The 14,769-nt window shown below is 42.6% G+C and overlaps 1 protein-coding gene across 2 annotated transcripts in view; it reads left to right on the plus strand.

Annotated features, from left to right (window-relative positions):
• Positions 1–14,769, plus strand: part of PTGFRN (prostaglandin F2 receptor inhibitor) — a 144,520-nt gene that overhangs the window by 86,889 nt on the left and 42,862 nt on the right. For both annotated transcript variants that reach the window (XM_034791902.1, XM_034791892.1), the window contains 2 exons: positions 5,737–6,120; positions 12,281–12,706. In XM_034791902.1, coding sequence (XP_034647793.1) covers positions 5,737–6,120; positions 12,281–12,706 — 810 coding nt within the window. The remainder of the gene's footprint in view (positions 1–5,736; positions 6,121–12,280; positions 12,707–14,769) is intronic.

Below are 14,769 nucleotides of genomic sequence, written 5' to 3' on the forward strand. Positions count from 1 at the left end.
CAGGGTAAAGACCGATATCATTTCAAAGTATGACTGTTTAGCTCTGCTTGTGTTCATTTTGCCGCTCCCAGCCCATTGGACTGCTTGCTCTGTAATGTTGGCAACTGTTTAGCAAGGAGTATTTCTGAGCACTGTGGCACACCAGAGTAAGACACTGTAAATTACATGTGTTTAGGAAACAAAAAGACTCCTGGTGCTGGGTTGTGGGTATCCAAATATCTCTTGCCCACAAACTTCATGAACAGATACACCGACCACGTAATTGTGCTAGCCCTGCCAAAGTGTGGGGTTGGGGGAGTTGTAACAGTGATGCATCTTATCATGTAGTAGTTGGTGGAAGAATAGGCATGATGTCCCCTCAGAAATACGAGAGTGATAGTTTAGGAAGTGTGTGTGACAGACTGACAATGTCCTGAATAAACTTTATGTAATTAAGACAAACTATTGAATTAAGTTACATTTATTTAGTTGGGTTTGGTACCTTTGGGGTCCAAAATGCAGTTGTTTGTGTTTCTGTAGAATTGTATGTAACTTTTCTAGGGACTTGACTAATGTAAATGTTAGGAACTTCAAAAGACTTTTTTGGACAATGTGTGTAAAGTAGATTTCCTAGAATATACGGGGTGTGGGGGTGGCGGTGTGAGGAGAATGCAAATTATCCACTTTGAATCCTCCCTTTTGAAGCTACAACCAGGGGAGGAAAACCAATTGTCCACTAACTACCTGCTCCTGGAAACTCCAGCTCTAAGACCCCTGAACTGTATAAAAGATGTTATGAGGGTGCTGATTGTGAGCTGAAGCTGTGATGAATTTGTAACCATAAAATCTGGATGGGGTTTGGAAGTATTATGCTGCTAGAGGCTGCGTTAGGGTTGGGCGATTATCTGGTGAGCTTACCACAATGTGTGTAGATTCTTTAGTGTTTTCTCTGTAGTGGTTTTTATTTTAAGAATAAAATAGGTGTGGTCATTTATACCTCTGTTATCAGTCTCTGAAAAGAAAGCAAATAGGTGAGGTTGGGCAGTCTGCTTGTGTTGGAAATAACACAGTGTAGGCAGGGAGCTTGGCAGCCTGGAAATTCCCTGGTCAGAAGGAAGTGAGGTGTTTGTCTCCACCCAAGAAAGGCAACAGCTGGGGAGCTGGAAGCCTGAGAGGGGGTGCCCTTGCTGGATTGCTGAGGGGAAATATAGGTGCAGTTCTCCTGAACTGTGACAGTGTGTTCAGGCAGTAGAGGAATCTGCCATGTGAAATCCTTTGTCATAGAGAAAACCCAGAACTTAGGGTTAGATAGCTAATTCTGGTTAGTGGCGCTTAGCTGTGAGCTCTGCTGGATCAATCTGCTCCCTCTTCTCTTGGGGTATGTCTGCTAGACAGGAAAGCTCTCAAATGCTCTCTCCAGAGTCCTGGGGTACAATGCTGAGTAAGGGCTCTAATTCTGGCATTGTCTTGTCAAGTTCATAAATTTTTGAGAAGTTGGCTTATGTAGGTGGGGTTTAATCAGTAGTTGAATGAAGGGGAGGCACTAGCGATCAGCAACAGCAGGGAATGCATTTTTGATGATGATTTTTATTTTGTTACAGGCTTTTAAATTCAGCCTGGTCAATGGCAGCACTAACAATTTGTCAGGAGCATGAGGCCAATCCTAAATCGCATAAAGTTGAGTAGATCACATCCTCCTCCTTGTATACAAAGTGGCGGGTGGCCCAGTGTCCCCTGTACATGCTGTATATACCATCATCATTCAACGTGGCCTGAGGGCTTGGCTTTGGAGAGCATTATATGCTGGGTCCTGTAGTCTCTGTAGACTGTACCTCCATATTAAAGACAAAGGTGGACGCAACGTATTCCAGGCTATTTTGGCCGTCCTGGACACTACAGTCTCTTCTGTAAATAAGGAGGTTTGAACCTGCAAATCTGATCTGGTACTGTTAATTTGTGCGCATGACTAGCTATGTAACTTCATGAACTCGTTACTGCTAACCTTGTCCTATTACCACCTTCCCTTCTATTGTTTGTCACATTTGCTTGCCTTGTTTTAAATTTGATTCTAAGATCTTGGGCACAGGGACTTCCTCTTCTTTCTATGGTTAAGTGCACCACCTAGCATGATGGGACTGTAATCCTCAATGGGGCATTCAGGCACTTCAGTGATAATAGATCAAAGGAAGCTCAGGAATGAGGGGAGGGGTGAGACTCTTACAAAAGTATCTCTTGGTTTATAAATCCAGTGTTTGAGTTCCCATTGCTTGTGTGAAGATACTTACGTTTCTTGGAAGATCCCTTCATCTTACAGAGGAGTTGTAATATTAGTCTATTACAACCCTGCAGAATTACTGTGACGCTTTTACTAGCCCTCTCTACTCATATCCCGATGATCATAACAGGAAAAACTAATGACACCTCAGTCAGTTGTGAGGAGGTACTTGGGGCACGTAGGTGACTGCAACTCTGCAAGTCTGGTATACTGTGGTGTCAGATTGAGCCTTCTGACTTTTCTGTGCTGTCAGATGCAGCGGTAAACTGTGAGAGGAGTAATTCTTGGTTTTAAAGACAAGGGCTTTGATGATTGGAAAAAAAAACCACAGGTTCTTGCATTTATATAGTACCATTTCCAAGAATCCCTAAGTGCTTTACAAACTGATAGACATTATGTACAGGAATGAGCATATAGATAGAAATCACTTCACCCGCCATAGAAATGCCCAGCCACCTTCTGAGATGGATATATGGCCACAGTTAAGGAACATGTAGCAACTCTGCTTGTACAGGGTCTAGTAGAATTGGGCTCTAATCCTTGACTGGGGTCCTTGGGATCCTCAGGTCCCTTAAGACGCCAATCAGGGATTAGAGCCAGATCAACCAGACAGTGTACAAACAATAGCTCAAACAGTCCTTGGACATGTGGATAAATAAATAGACAAATGAAGGAGAGGGAACAAGGTAACAGACACCTGACAAGTCTTGCAGCAGGAGGTAAATAATAGCACTTGTTAACAAAGCATAGGAGATGAAAAGTGTGGAAGTCCCTCCTAATACACACTTTTCATTATTTAAACTAGGGCTGTCAAGCGATTAAAAAAATTTAATTGTGATTATGCAATTAAAATTAATAGCAATTAATCATGGGATTAATCGCGCTGTTAAACAATAATAGAATACTATTTATATAAATATTTTTGGATGTTTTCCACATTTTCAAATATATTAATTTCAATTACAACACCGAATACAAAGTGTACAATGCTCACTTTATATTTTTTATTATAAATACTTGCACTGTAAAAATAAAAAATAGTATTTTTCAGTTCACTTAATACAAGTACTTTAGTGCAATCTCTTTATCGTGAAAGTTGAACTTACAAATGTAGAATTATGTTAAAACAATAACTGCATTCAAAAATAAAACAATATAAAACTTTAGAGCCTACAAGTCCACACAGTCCTACTTCTTGTTCAGCTAATCGTTCAGACAAACAAGTTTGTTTACATTTGCAGGAGATAATGCTGCCCACTTCTTGTTTTCAATATCACCTGAAAGTGAGAACAAGCATTTACATGGCATTGTTGTAGCTGGTGTCGCAAGATATTTATGCGCCAGATGCGGTAAAGATTCTTATGTCCCTTCATGCTTCAACCACCATTCCATAGGACCTGCTTCCATGCTAATGATGGGTTCTGCTCGATAACGATCCAAAGCAGTGCAGACCAATGCATGTTCATTTTCATTATCTGAGTCAGGTGCCACAGCAGGAAGTTGATTTTCTTTTTTGGTGGTTCGAGTTCTGTAGTTTCCGCATTGGTGTGTTGCTCTTTTAAGACTTCTGAAAGCATGTTCCACACCTCGTTCCTCTCAGCTTTTGGAAAGCGCTTCAGATTCTTAAACCTTGGGTTGAGTGCTGTAGCTATCTTTAGAAATCTCACATTGGTACCTTCTTTCCGTCTTGTCAAATCTGCAATGAAAATGTTCTTAAAACGAACAACATGCTGGGTCATCATCCGAGCCTGTTATAACATGAAATACATGGCGGAATGCGGGTAAAACACAGAGTAGGAGACCTACAATTCTCCCCCAAGGAGTTCAGTTAGAAATTTAAGTAACACAGTACTTTTTTAACGAGCATCATCAGCATGGAAGCATGTCCTCTGGAATGGTGGCCAAAGCATGAAGGGGCATACAAATGTTTAGCATATCTGGCATGTAAATACCTTGCAATGCTGGCTACAAAAGTGCCATATGAACATCTGTTCTCACTTTCTGGTGACACTGTAAATAAGAAGCGGGCAGCATTATCTCCTGCAAATGTAAACAAACTTGTTTGTCTGAGCGTTTGGCTGAACAAGAAGTGGGACTGAGTGGACTTGTAGGCTCTAAAGTTTTACATTGTTTTGTTTTTGAGTGCAGTTGTGTAACAACAAAAAAATCTACATTTGTAAGTTGCACTTTCACGATAAAGAGAGTGCACTATGGTACTTGTATGAGATGAATTGAAAAATACTATTTCTTTTGTTTATCATTTTTACTGTGCAAATATTTATAATAAAAATAATAAAGTGACTACTGTACACTTTGTATTCTGTGTTGTAATTGAAATCAATACATTTGAAAATGTAGAAAAACATCCAGAATATTTAATACATTTCAATTGGTATTCTATTGTTTAACAGTGCGATTAAAATGGCGATTAATCGCGATTAAATTTTTTTTGTTTACTCTCAGTTAACTCACGTGATTATCAACAGCCCTAATTTAAACTAAACTAAATTGATGCTTTCATCAGCTTTGCAGCCTACTGATCACAAAGGTCCTCTCTGAATGCTGGCTGTGACCATGAGTTCTGTGATTGAGTACAACCACTGGCCATGAGAGGAACCTGTTAAATGCTCTGGGTAAGTTTCCCAGGGCTGAAGAAGAGCTCAGTGTAGCTTGAAAGCTTGTCTCCCTCACCAGCAGAAGTTGGTCCAATAAATTATATTAGCTCACCCACCTCCTCTCTCTAATATCCTGGGACTGACATGGCGACAACAACACTGAGTAGCTATTTGCATTGCTGTAAAATCTATAGTGTATGTTGGACACTGTAGTATGTGAAGAAGCAGCAGTCTATGGAACTACCATTGTCCTCTGTGCACTTTCATTTCTGGTCTCAGCAAGCCCCTTAAGGTGAGTCAGGAGTTCAAGATTTGGCCATGGCTGCTTACATTAAGTCACACTTAACTTTCTGTAGCTGCTGCTGCTTCTTTTTCCCCCCTCTTTTTATTTTTTATTTATTTATTTATTTATTTATTTATTGGTCATAGGAGCTAAGAATTGTTTAGACGGAGGCTAAATTCAGCTCTGATATAAATGGGTGCACTTCAATAGGAGTTCTGCCTTCTGTGAATTAGGCCCCAGGGGTCTCAGCACCACTGTAAGATAAGGAAATATTATTCCCATTTTTCTCATGGGGAAGCAAGTGCAGAGGTTGTTCCTTGCCTAAACACACACAGGAAGTATGTGGCAAAGCTGGGAATAAAAACTCAAGTCTTGATTTCTCCCTCCCATGTCCTAACTCCTATACACACTGATAGTTTGCAACTTTTTTAGATAGGTACAAACCTGTAGTCAAGTCACTAAGCACTGAAAGCAGAGAGCTGAAGTTACTTGAGAACTGGCAGTACCAGAGCATTAGGCACTACATAGTTTGAGACAAACTCTTGAAAATAACACTTGTCTTTTCTTGTTTTTTAATATTCAAGTTCTGGATGTGCTTATTGCCACAAGCAACATGTCTGTGACTGAAAGGGACTCCCTGGACCTAACCTGCAACATCACAACAGACAGAAGTGGCATCTTCCAAGCTCAGGTGACGTGGTACTTCAGTGAGTCACGTGATGATACCTTGTCGGATGCCCAGGTTTTGTTGAGTGTGGATCGTGATTTTGTGATCAGCGACTCTCCCCTCATCAGCCTGAGTCACGTGGATAGAAATTCCTATCACCTGCTGATGCGTGATGTGGGTGTGGAAGATTCTGGCTACTATTTCTGCCAAGCAGCTGTCTGGGTACCACAGCACAATGGGAGCTGGCACAAAGTGGTGGAGAAGACATCTTCACCAGTCAGCGTGGTGGTGACAGCATTAGGTGAGTGGCTCCATCCTGAGGCTCAACAGATAATGAGCCATTCTTTTCCTGTGTTCAATTCCACTATAGAGTATGCAGGGCAAAGACATTACAGGGTCTGTTCTGGGCACCCCACTATCCTACTGACCACAGATATGGAAAAATGTTCCTGTTTCAGGGTCTTTTTATCCATGTCCCTTGCCATACAGATCCATTCACACCCACTCTTCTGGCCTCTGTTGCCATGTATTTTAGGAAAGAGGCATGCTGGAGATTTGGCAGGAGCCTAAAGGCCTTGTACTACAACCTACATGAACTGGTGAACTTTGGAGCTTCCACACCTTTGGTAGCCTGATAACAGTCCCTGTAGGAACGGTTATATTTATTCTTTTATGACCGGTTGTTCCATAAGTGTGACATAGTAATCTGTTCTGTAAAGGTTTTTATACTGCACTCACTGAATGCCTCAATATTCAGACGGATGGTATGTGTTTGCAGGTGACCATTAATGTAAGTTTACCTGGACTAGCAGAATTTTCTATTCACTGTAAATAAGTTTTAAGATTTTAGAAATGAGTGAATTTTTCTAATTTAAACTTACAAATATACAAAGAATTGTCTCTTTGGCTGTACACAGGACTACCAAGCCAGGCAATCTTCGTACAGTAACTTCTCGTGGCTCCACTCACTAAATTTACGACTGGATTAGACACTTGTGGTTACTGACCTTTATGTTTACTTTTTAGTGGCCTCCCCTATATTACTTTATTATAGAGACCCTTAATACCATATGACGGGTGGCCGACCTGTGGCTCCGGAGCCACATGCGGCTCCTCAGAAGTTAGTATGCTGCTCCTTGTATAGGCACCGACTCCGGGGCTGGAGCTACAGGCGCCAACTTTCCAGTGTGCCAGAGGGTGCTCACTGCTCAACCCCTGGCTCTGCCACAGGCCCTGCCCCCATTCTACTCCTTCCCTGAGTTTGCCGTGCTCTCACTCCTCTCCCCCCAACCCCGCTGAGCCTCCTGCATGCCACGAAACAGCTGATCGGGAGGTAGCAGAGCGAGAGGAAGGCGCTGATCAGCGGGGCTGCTGGTGGGTGGGAGGTGGTCAGGGGTGGGGGGAAATTATGGGGGACTGCTGACGTATTACTGTGGCTCTTTGGCAATGTACATTGGTAAATTCTGGCTCCTTCTCAGGCTCAGGTTGGCCACCCCTGCCATATGACATCAAGGGACTTGTTTTACAAGTCAAAGGTCATACCATGTGTCACTTAAGAGTATGTCATGTCTTCCAGTTCAGAAGGTATGTTAAAAATCCTTGAATTACATCTGTGATATCAGGTTTCAGAGTGGTAGCCGTGTTAGTCTGTATCAGCAAAAACAATGAGGAGTCCTTGTGGCACCTTAGAGACAAACAAATTTATTTGGACATAAGCTTTCATGGGCTAGAACCCACTTCATCAGATGCATGAAGTGAAAAATACAGGAGCAGGTATAAATACATGAAAGGATGGGGGTTGCTTTACCAAGTGTGAGGTCAGTCTAACGAGATAAATCAACTAACAGCGGGATACCAAGGGAGGAAAAATAACTTTTGAAGTGGTAAGAGAGTGGCCCATTACAGACAGTTGACAAGAAGGTGTGAGTAACAGTAGGGAAAAATTAGTATTGGGGAAAATAGGTTTAGGTTTTGTAATGACCCAACCACTCCCAGTCTTTATTCAGGCCTAATCTGATGGTATCCAGTTTGCAAATTAATTCCAGTTCTGCAGCTTCACGTTGGAGTCTGTTTTTGAAGTTTTTTTGTTGAAGAATTGCCACTTTTAGGTCTGTTATTGAATGACCAGAGAGATTGAAGTGTTCTCCTACTGGTTTTTGAATGTTATGATTCCTAATGTCAGATTTGTGTCCATTTATTCTTTTGTGTAGACACTGTCCGGTTTGGCCAATGTACATGGCAGAGGGGCTTTGCTGGCACATGATGGCATATATCACATTGGTAGATGTGCAGGTGAACGAGCCCTGGATGGTGCGGCTGATGTGATTAGGTCCTATGATGGTGTCCCTTGAATAGATATGTGGACAGAGTTGGCACCGGGGTTTGTTGCAGGGTTTGGTTTCTGGGTTGGTGTTTTTGTTGTGTGGTGTGTAGTTTGCTTCAGGTGGGGGGCTGTCTGTAGGTGAGGTCTGGCCTGTCTCCCAAGGTCTGTGAGAGTGAGGGATCGTCCTTCAGGATAGGGTGTAGATCCTTGATGATGTGCTGGAGAGGTTTTATTTGGGGGCTGTAGGTGACGACTAGTGGTGTTCTGTTACTTTCTTTGTTGGGCCTGTCTTGTAGTAGGTGAGTTCTGGGTACCTTTCTGGCTCTGTCAATCTGTTTCTTCACTTCACCAGGTGGGTATTGCAGTTTTAAGAAGGCTTGATTACAAAACCTAAACTTAATTTCCCCAATACTAATTTCTCCCTACTGTTACTCACACCTTCTTGTCAATTGTCTGTAATGGGCCACTCTCCTGTCACTTCAAAAGTTATTTTTCCTCCCTTGGTATCCTACTGTTAGTTGATTTATCTTGTTAGACTGACCTCACACTTGGTAAAGCAACCCCCATCCTTTCATGTATTTATACCTGCTCCTGTATTTTTCACTTCATGCATCTGATGAAGTCGGTTCTAGCCCACGAAAGCTTCTGCCCAAATAAATTTGTTAGTCTCTAAGGTGCCACAAGGACCCCTCATTATATGTGATATCAGTTAACTCTTGTGGACAGGATTATGATTGTCGAATTATAGAAACTGGAGTTGGAAAAGGACACAGTAGGCTCATCTAGCCCACCTCAGCAGCAAGAGCAGCATAGTATTCTCCCCACACTCAGAGGTGAATGTGTTACTAGATTGATATTCCATTGTGTCTTGCCTACACCAGAGATGGTGAGTTAACCAGCTTTTGCTCTGCATTACCCTGGCTGAACGCTTAAGCTACAAAGATCCTGTTTTTATGCAAATATCCTGAGAAGTGAACAGTCACGCTGGAGTGATCCAGAAAACCAAACCTAAGCAGAATTTCTAAAGAGCTGTATTTTTCAGTTTGCCAAGACATGTCAGTCTCTCTCAACGAATGATTAAAACAATTTCTTTATTTGACTTTTGCATTTAGGATCTAAATTACTTTTGACAGCATTTCAAACCCGGAGGGGGAGGTGGGGACATTTCTACCCACTCTCTATGCTAAAATCCAGAAAGTACTGATTATCTTTGAGTTAAATGAGCCTAGTACCAGTTAGTGCCCAGGCTGGAGTGCAAGTTACCTCACTCCCCCCAGTTCTGCCAGTGCACTCAGTTGTGGCTTGAAGCTTCCTACTGTTCCAGTTGAGAGCCATTCCTGATCAGACACTGGCAGTAATGCCAAACGGTGGTGCCGGTCTGAGGATTAGAATGGATGCCAACAAGCCTAAATTAGGGTCTGATCCCAGGTACTCAGAAGCGAATGACCAAGTCACAAGGCTGACGGTCCCACTGAGACCCCTTTGGGTTACACTTTATTTCCCATTTGCATTGTAGGGAGAATAGACCTACTTTTTGGCATCTCCAAAACAGTAAATAGCCATTAACATTTTAAAAATGTTCCTAATATGCTTTGAGATGGATGCCATTGCTATCCTGTGCTGGTGCCCTTCTTCCTTTCAAACCATCATCTGGCCATTCCCAACTTCCCGTTACATTTCTGGGCTTCAAAACCTGGCTGCAGAAGGTCACTTTGTCTCTGGTCTGAAGCATTGCTTAGGCTGGCGGAAATTTCCTGTCCTTTCTCTCACCGCCTAGCTGAGGTGCAGGAGTGTATAAAAGCTACTCCTCAGACGATACTGCTGCCTAGGGCTGTGAGGGGGTGGGAGAAGAGTTCTCAGCATGTGAGGTTCTAAACTGCATCCTAAACTCACCACTAACCCCCTCCTCCTTGATTGAAGTTCAGTGCTAACGTGGTATTAAGTCACTGAACTGTCAGTGAGGCTGTTCGTTGACAGCTGACAGAGTGGAGGAATGAGGCTTATCCAGGGAGCCTTTTATTCCTTTTAAATCCTCTGTCTGAGAGTGTCTGTCAGTGTGACGTGCCTAGCCGGAGTGGTGCTGTCAAAGCCAAAACTCTCCCTAGCAATCCTTCCTCCTCCTCAATAATAATAATAATTAATACTAATACCAAAGTGATTAGCTGAAAACTGTTTCTTTCAGCTCTTTTCTCATCCTGTTCCCGGCCTGAGAAGAACTTCAGCCTTCAAACTCCCATCTTTGTACCAAGCTGCTAAAGCAGTCACAGGATACAACCTTCCGTAGCTACCACTCTTGAATTGTAACCCCTCTGGCTTTGGAGGGGTCAGATTACTGCAGTATGGTTTGAGTAACTTGTCCTTCAGTTTCAAGTCTTGAAGACTATTGCTGTGTGTAAATAAGATGTGAGGAGTGGTCTAGCTGTCTAGGATCTGTGGGGATTTAGTTCTCTCAAGGATTGCGGTGCTGGGTCTCATGGCCTCCCACACAGACCTGTTATTTGACAGTGGAACCAGAATTCTGTGCATTATTTTTTTTGGCTTTGTTTATACTGGGAATTTTAGGAAAATTTCCCACCGTTACTGGTGCTAGCAATCATGGAAGCAGTAGTGTAAACTAGTTGCTTGCATTTTTACCCTTGTCATCTAATCCTGTAAAAACCAATGATTAAAACAACTGATGTCTAGTCTACACTAGTGCTCCCATGGTTGCTAGCACTGATGAAGCTGCACTAGTAATAGCAACTGCAGGAGATTCCCTTAAGATTTCCAGTGTAGATGTAGCCAGATTAAGTGGAATTGTACTATCAAATGTTCCAGAGACTATTAGCGCACCCGGAGAGAAAAGGCACTAGGGCTTATCTCCTAGCGTTTCCACTAACATGTTCTAGTGCCGTGTTTCAGAGGTGGCTACATTTTAGACGTGCATTTTCTTCTCTGTCCCAATTATAGACAATTACTGTTTCTGAAATTAATACATCAACCACAAGATAAAGGAATAAAGAATAAATTTGTTGAAAACAAAAACAAAATGTTGGGATATTTAGTCATGAAAGAGTAGGAAGTTTGGTGTTGTTTTTCAAGTAACATTAAAAAAAGTGATACAGGAAAAAGAAGTCTTTTCTTATTGGTAGAAAAGCATTATTTCCATAACTAAAATTCAGTGTTGAGAGATTCTTACCATAGTATCTCAGTTCACAAGCCTGTAGTCTGCTGTCTCTGTAATCTAGTAGAGAACAAAGTCATGCAACCTTGTCTCATCATTTCCTGGGTCAGGACAACCATCTTTTCCAACCTTAGATTCAGCCGCTCAGCTCTTAAACTATGAACTTTGAGAGATTCCAGCTCCATACAAGTTGTACCACTTCACAGTTCAAACTCAAAATTGCTTTTGGTACATGCATCCTTGATTGTCATGTTAACCAGCTAAACATTCTAAGATGCTTGTTGGAGTTAACCTTGACAAGGTGTTGGCGTTGTCCAGGGCCAAGGCAGGAGTTGGTACTGGGGATCTGTGGGGCGTGGGACAGTAAGTGAGAAGGGGTGGTGTCTGGGGATGGCCGTTTTATCCTGGAGAGGAGATGGGGTGTCACTGGAGTCTCAACTGATCACTTTTCAACTTGAGAATGAAGAGTCCCAAGTTGTACACTCATCCTGAGCTCTCTTGGGAAACACAGAAGGTGATTTAAAATCTGAGCCTGAAACCTGCACAGTTGGATGTTGGAGAACAGGCCAGGGAAGGAAACGTTATTTCTCAGATGTCACGTCACCTTGAGAGGCTTTGGACCTGATTTTCTGAAGTGCTGGACTCTGGTAACTCCAGCTAAAGTCCATGAGAGCTGAGAATCAAGCTCAATGAGTAAGTTGGATGTCTAAAATAAAAGGCCACTTATGAAAATGTTGGTCTCTGGGACTTGCCGATGGTCACACAAATCTATGGCAGAGCCAGAGTCCAGGTTCCCAATCCTCTGATTTTACAAATCTTCTATATTTAGCCCACATGCTTTTTATGTGTCATGTTTGATAGCTCCAGATATCAGGACTGCACTTGGTTTTCACTGTTACCTTGGTGTTTCCTTTTTACTTGCGACTTTTAACATGTTCTCTTGGCTTTCTTCCCACTTTCCCAATTCCCTTGCAGAGCTGGATTACCAGATAGTTCTGAATGCTTCTAAAACACCTAAATTTTCAGACGACCCCACAGAACTGGAGTGCAGGATCATGAATGCACAGAACACAGAAGCAAACCTACGTTTTACGGTCTCCTGGTACTACAGAATGCGCCTGCGCAGTGACACTGTTGTGACAGATGAACTTCTTGCCACTATGGATGCAGACTGGACGTTGCTGGTTGGGGATAAGAGCAGAGAGAGGACCCAGAATGGGGAAATTATTTTCTCTAAACAGGCCGTGGATACTTTCAGTTTACGAATCCAGTGGACTTCTGAAGCAGACAGAGGGGATTATTACTGTGTCGTCTCTGCCTGGAGCTGGCACCACAACAACAGCTGGGTAAAGAGCAAGGATGTGACTTCCATGCCAGTCAGTGTTTTCTGGGCTACCCAAGGTAAGTACTTCACACTTACTGGTTTAAATCTCTTGCTGCTGGTAGCTGCTGATTTCTTAGCTTTCTCTTATATAGCACCTGTCATCCAGAAGTATTCCAGTGGGCTTTGGAAGCTACGTGTATATATACATTTAGGATTTGTTTCATCCACTACAGAATTTTAGCCCCTTCTGGAGTGAAAGGGAGCAATTACTTAATGGTACTAACAGTATCATGTAATGTTTTGGAAAGGAAGTGAAGAATAACACTGTATCCATCAAACTGCAGTGGGAATTTAGGAAGGCAGAATGTAACTTTTAGAACTGGAATCAGGCCAGGGCACTGAGGTTATTGTGCCTTCTATTAAGAAAAATGTCATGGTACACAAAGCTCAAGCGGTCAAGATCTTTATCTCCCACGTAAAGATTTTTCCAGGATGCATCTCATTGCCAACAACTGGGACATTCTCTTTGCCTCTGTAATGCCTTTATTGTTAAGTCGGTAACCTGTGCTTGGTACTTTGTAAGGCCCAAAATGAAGACCGTCCATGCCTTGACAAGCTTACAGCCTGGAAGCTGTAGTCTTCTCCCTCCCATCCTTTACCTGTAGGTGCTGGCTTTAAGAAGGCACCACAGAGAAACTTGCAGGCATGCAAAGAACTGGCTTTTGAAAAATAATGGCTAAGTGTGAGAGCCATACAGTGTTGGAATCCCATTTAGAGCTGGTTTTCTGGAAGGAGGGTAACTATGGATGGGCAAGACTTCGACCGTTCATCACTGAGGCCCCATCTACACAGGGGCTAAAAAAAAATTACCTCAACCAATTCTCAAAACCAGTTTAAAATGGGTTCAGACTGACTCTGTCTAGCTGGGTACTTTTGGGTTGGTCCAAAATATGTTTAAAACAGAGTTTAACAACAGTGTTCCAATTTAGATGTAGGGTCACTGAGTGGGGGATTAGACTAGCACATAGCATTTAGGCAAAAGGCTTTTATAAACTTTCTCTTTGTTTAATGTGCATCTTCCAAAATATATTTGCTTAAACAGTCTGATCCCCTCCACCCTTGATTGCCAAAGCCATGTCTAAAACCCAGCTAGCTTGAACCAGTTTAAAACGGCTCAGGTCACAGCCTCAGACTAGAGAGGGACCACAGGGAATCCCTACAGTGATTCAGTTCCAGCAAAGAGAAGATCTGTAAGAATCATGCATAACGTTCAAAACACGATTTGTAACTTGGCCTGGGAATGGAGAGGTGTAATCCCTGCAAGATCAAACAAGTTACCATGTTTCTCTGAAGCTTGCTTCTCCAGCAGTGATGTGATCTCATTCATAGGAAAGACCTCACATGGCAGTTAGTCCAATCATTAATATGGCAGGCACTCAGTCTGATCACTAGTAGGTGCAAACAGAAATACCAAGCACCATGCCAATAGAAACATCTGATGAAGAGAACCTGCTTTTGTGGTACAAGGGATGTTGCCCTCAGGAAACTAAGCTGTATGCCACAACATGCAGCGTGTATGTGTGCTGTGTATAGCAGTCTTCTGTTCAGCTGGGGCAACCTGGAGCTATGAGATGTCTTTGCCCGTGTTAATTTCTGTGGAAAAAATTGTGGCAGGTATAAATATTCCTGTTCTGGCACTCTTCCAAAATTTCTGCTAGTTTCACAATATTAACTGATATGCAAGTGTAACTATTGTAGCCCAAGTGCCAGAAGGTTTTCTAAAAAAGACATTTACTGGAAAGGAGTGGGGCACTTGCTGACATGAAAGACAACTCTCTCTCTACACATGTGCGCGCGCACACACACACAACCTATGTAGTGAGAAAATGAGAAATCTGGTGTGAACATATTAGGACTGACTTACTCCATCCGCACTTACTTTTCAGCAATTTGGCTAAAACCTTCTTATCCTTCTCCCCCACCCAGTCAGTTTTGCAAGCAGTAAGGTTCTTCCCTCCTCCCTACCCCAAAGCTCCAGGACCTGATGGTCACCAACATTGTAGCCAGCAGCCACGAAAGAGTTAAGCTGCTGCATGCTTTTCTGTTCCTTGTGCTAATTGGTTTAACAAGAATCTTTGGT

This window comes from Trachemys scripta, chromosome 1, assembly GCF_013100865.1.
Source record: "Trachemys scripta elegans isolate TJP31775 chromosome 1, CAS_Tse_1.0, whole genome shotgun sequence".
In the NCBI taxonomy this organism is placed as follows: Eukaryota; Metazoa; Chordata; order Testudines; family Emydidae; genus Trachemys; species Trachemys scripta.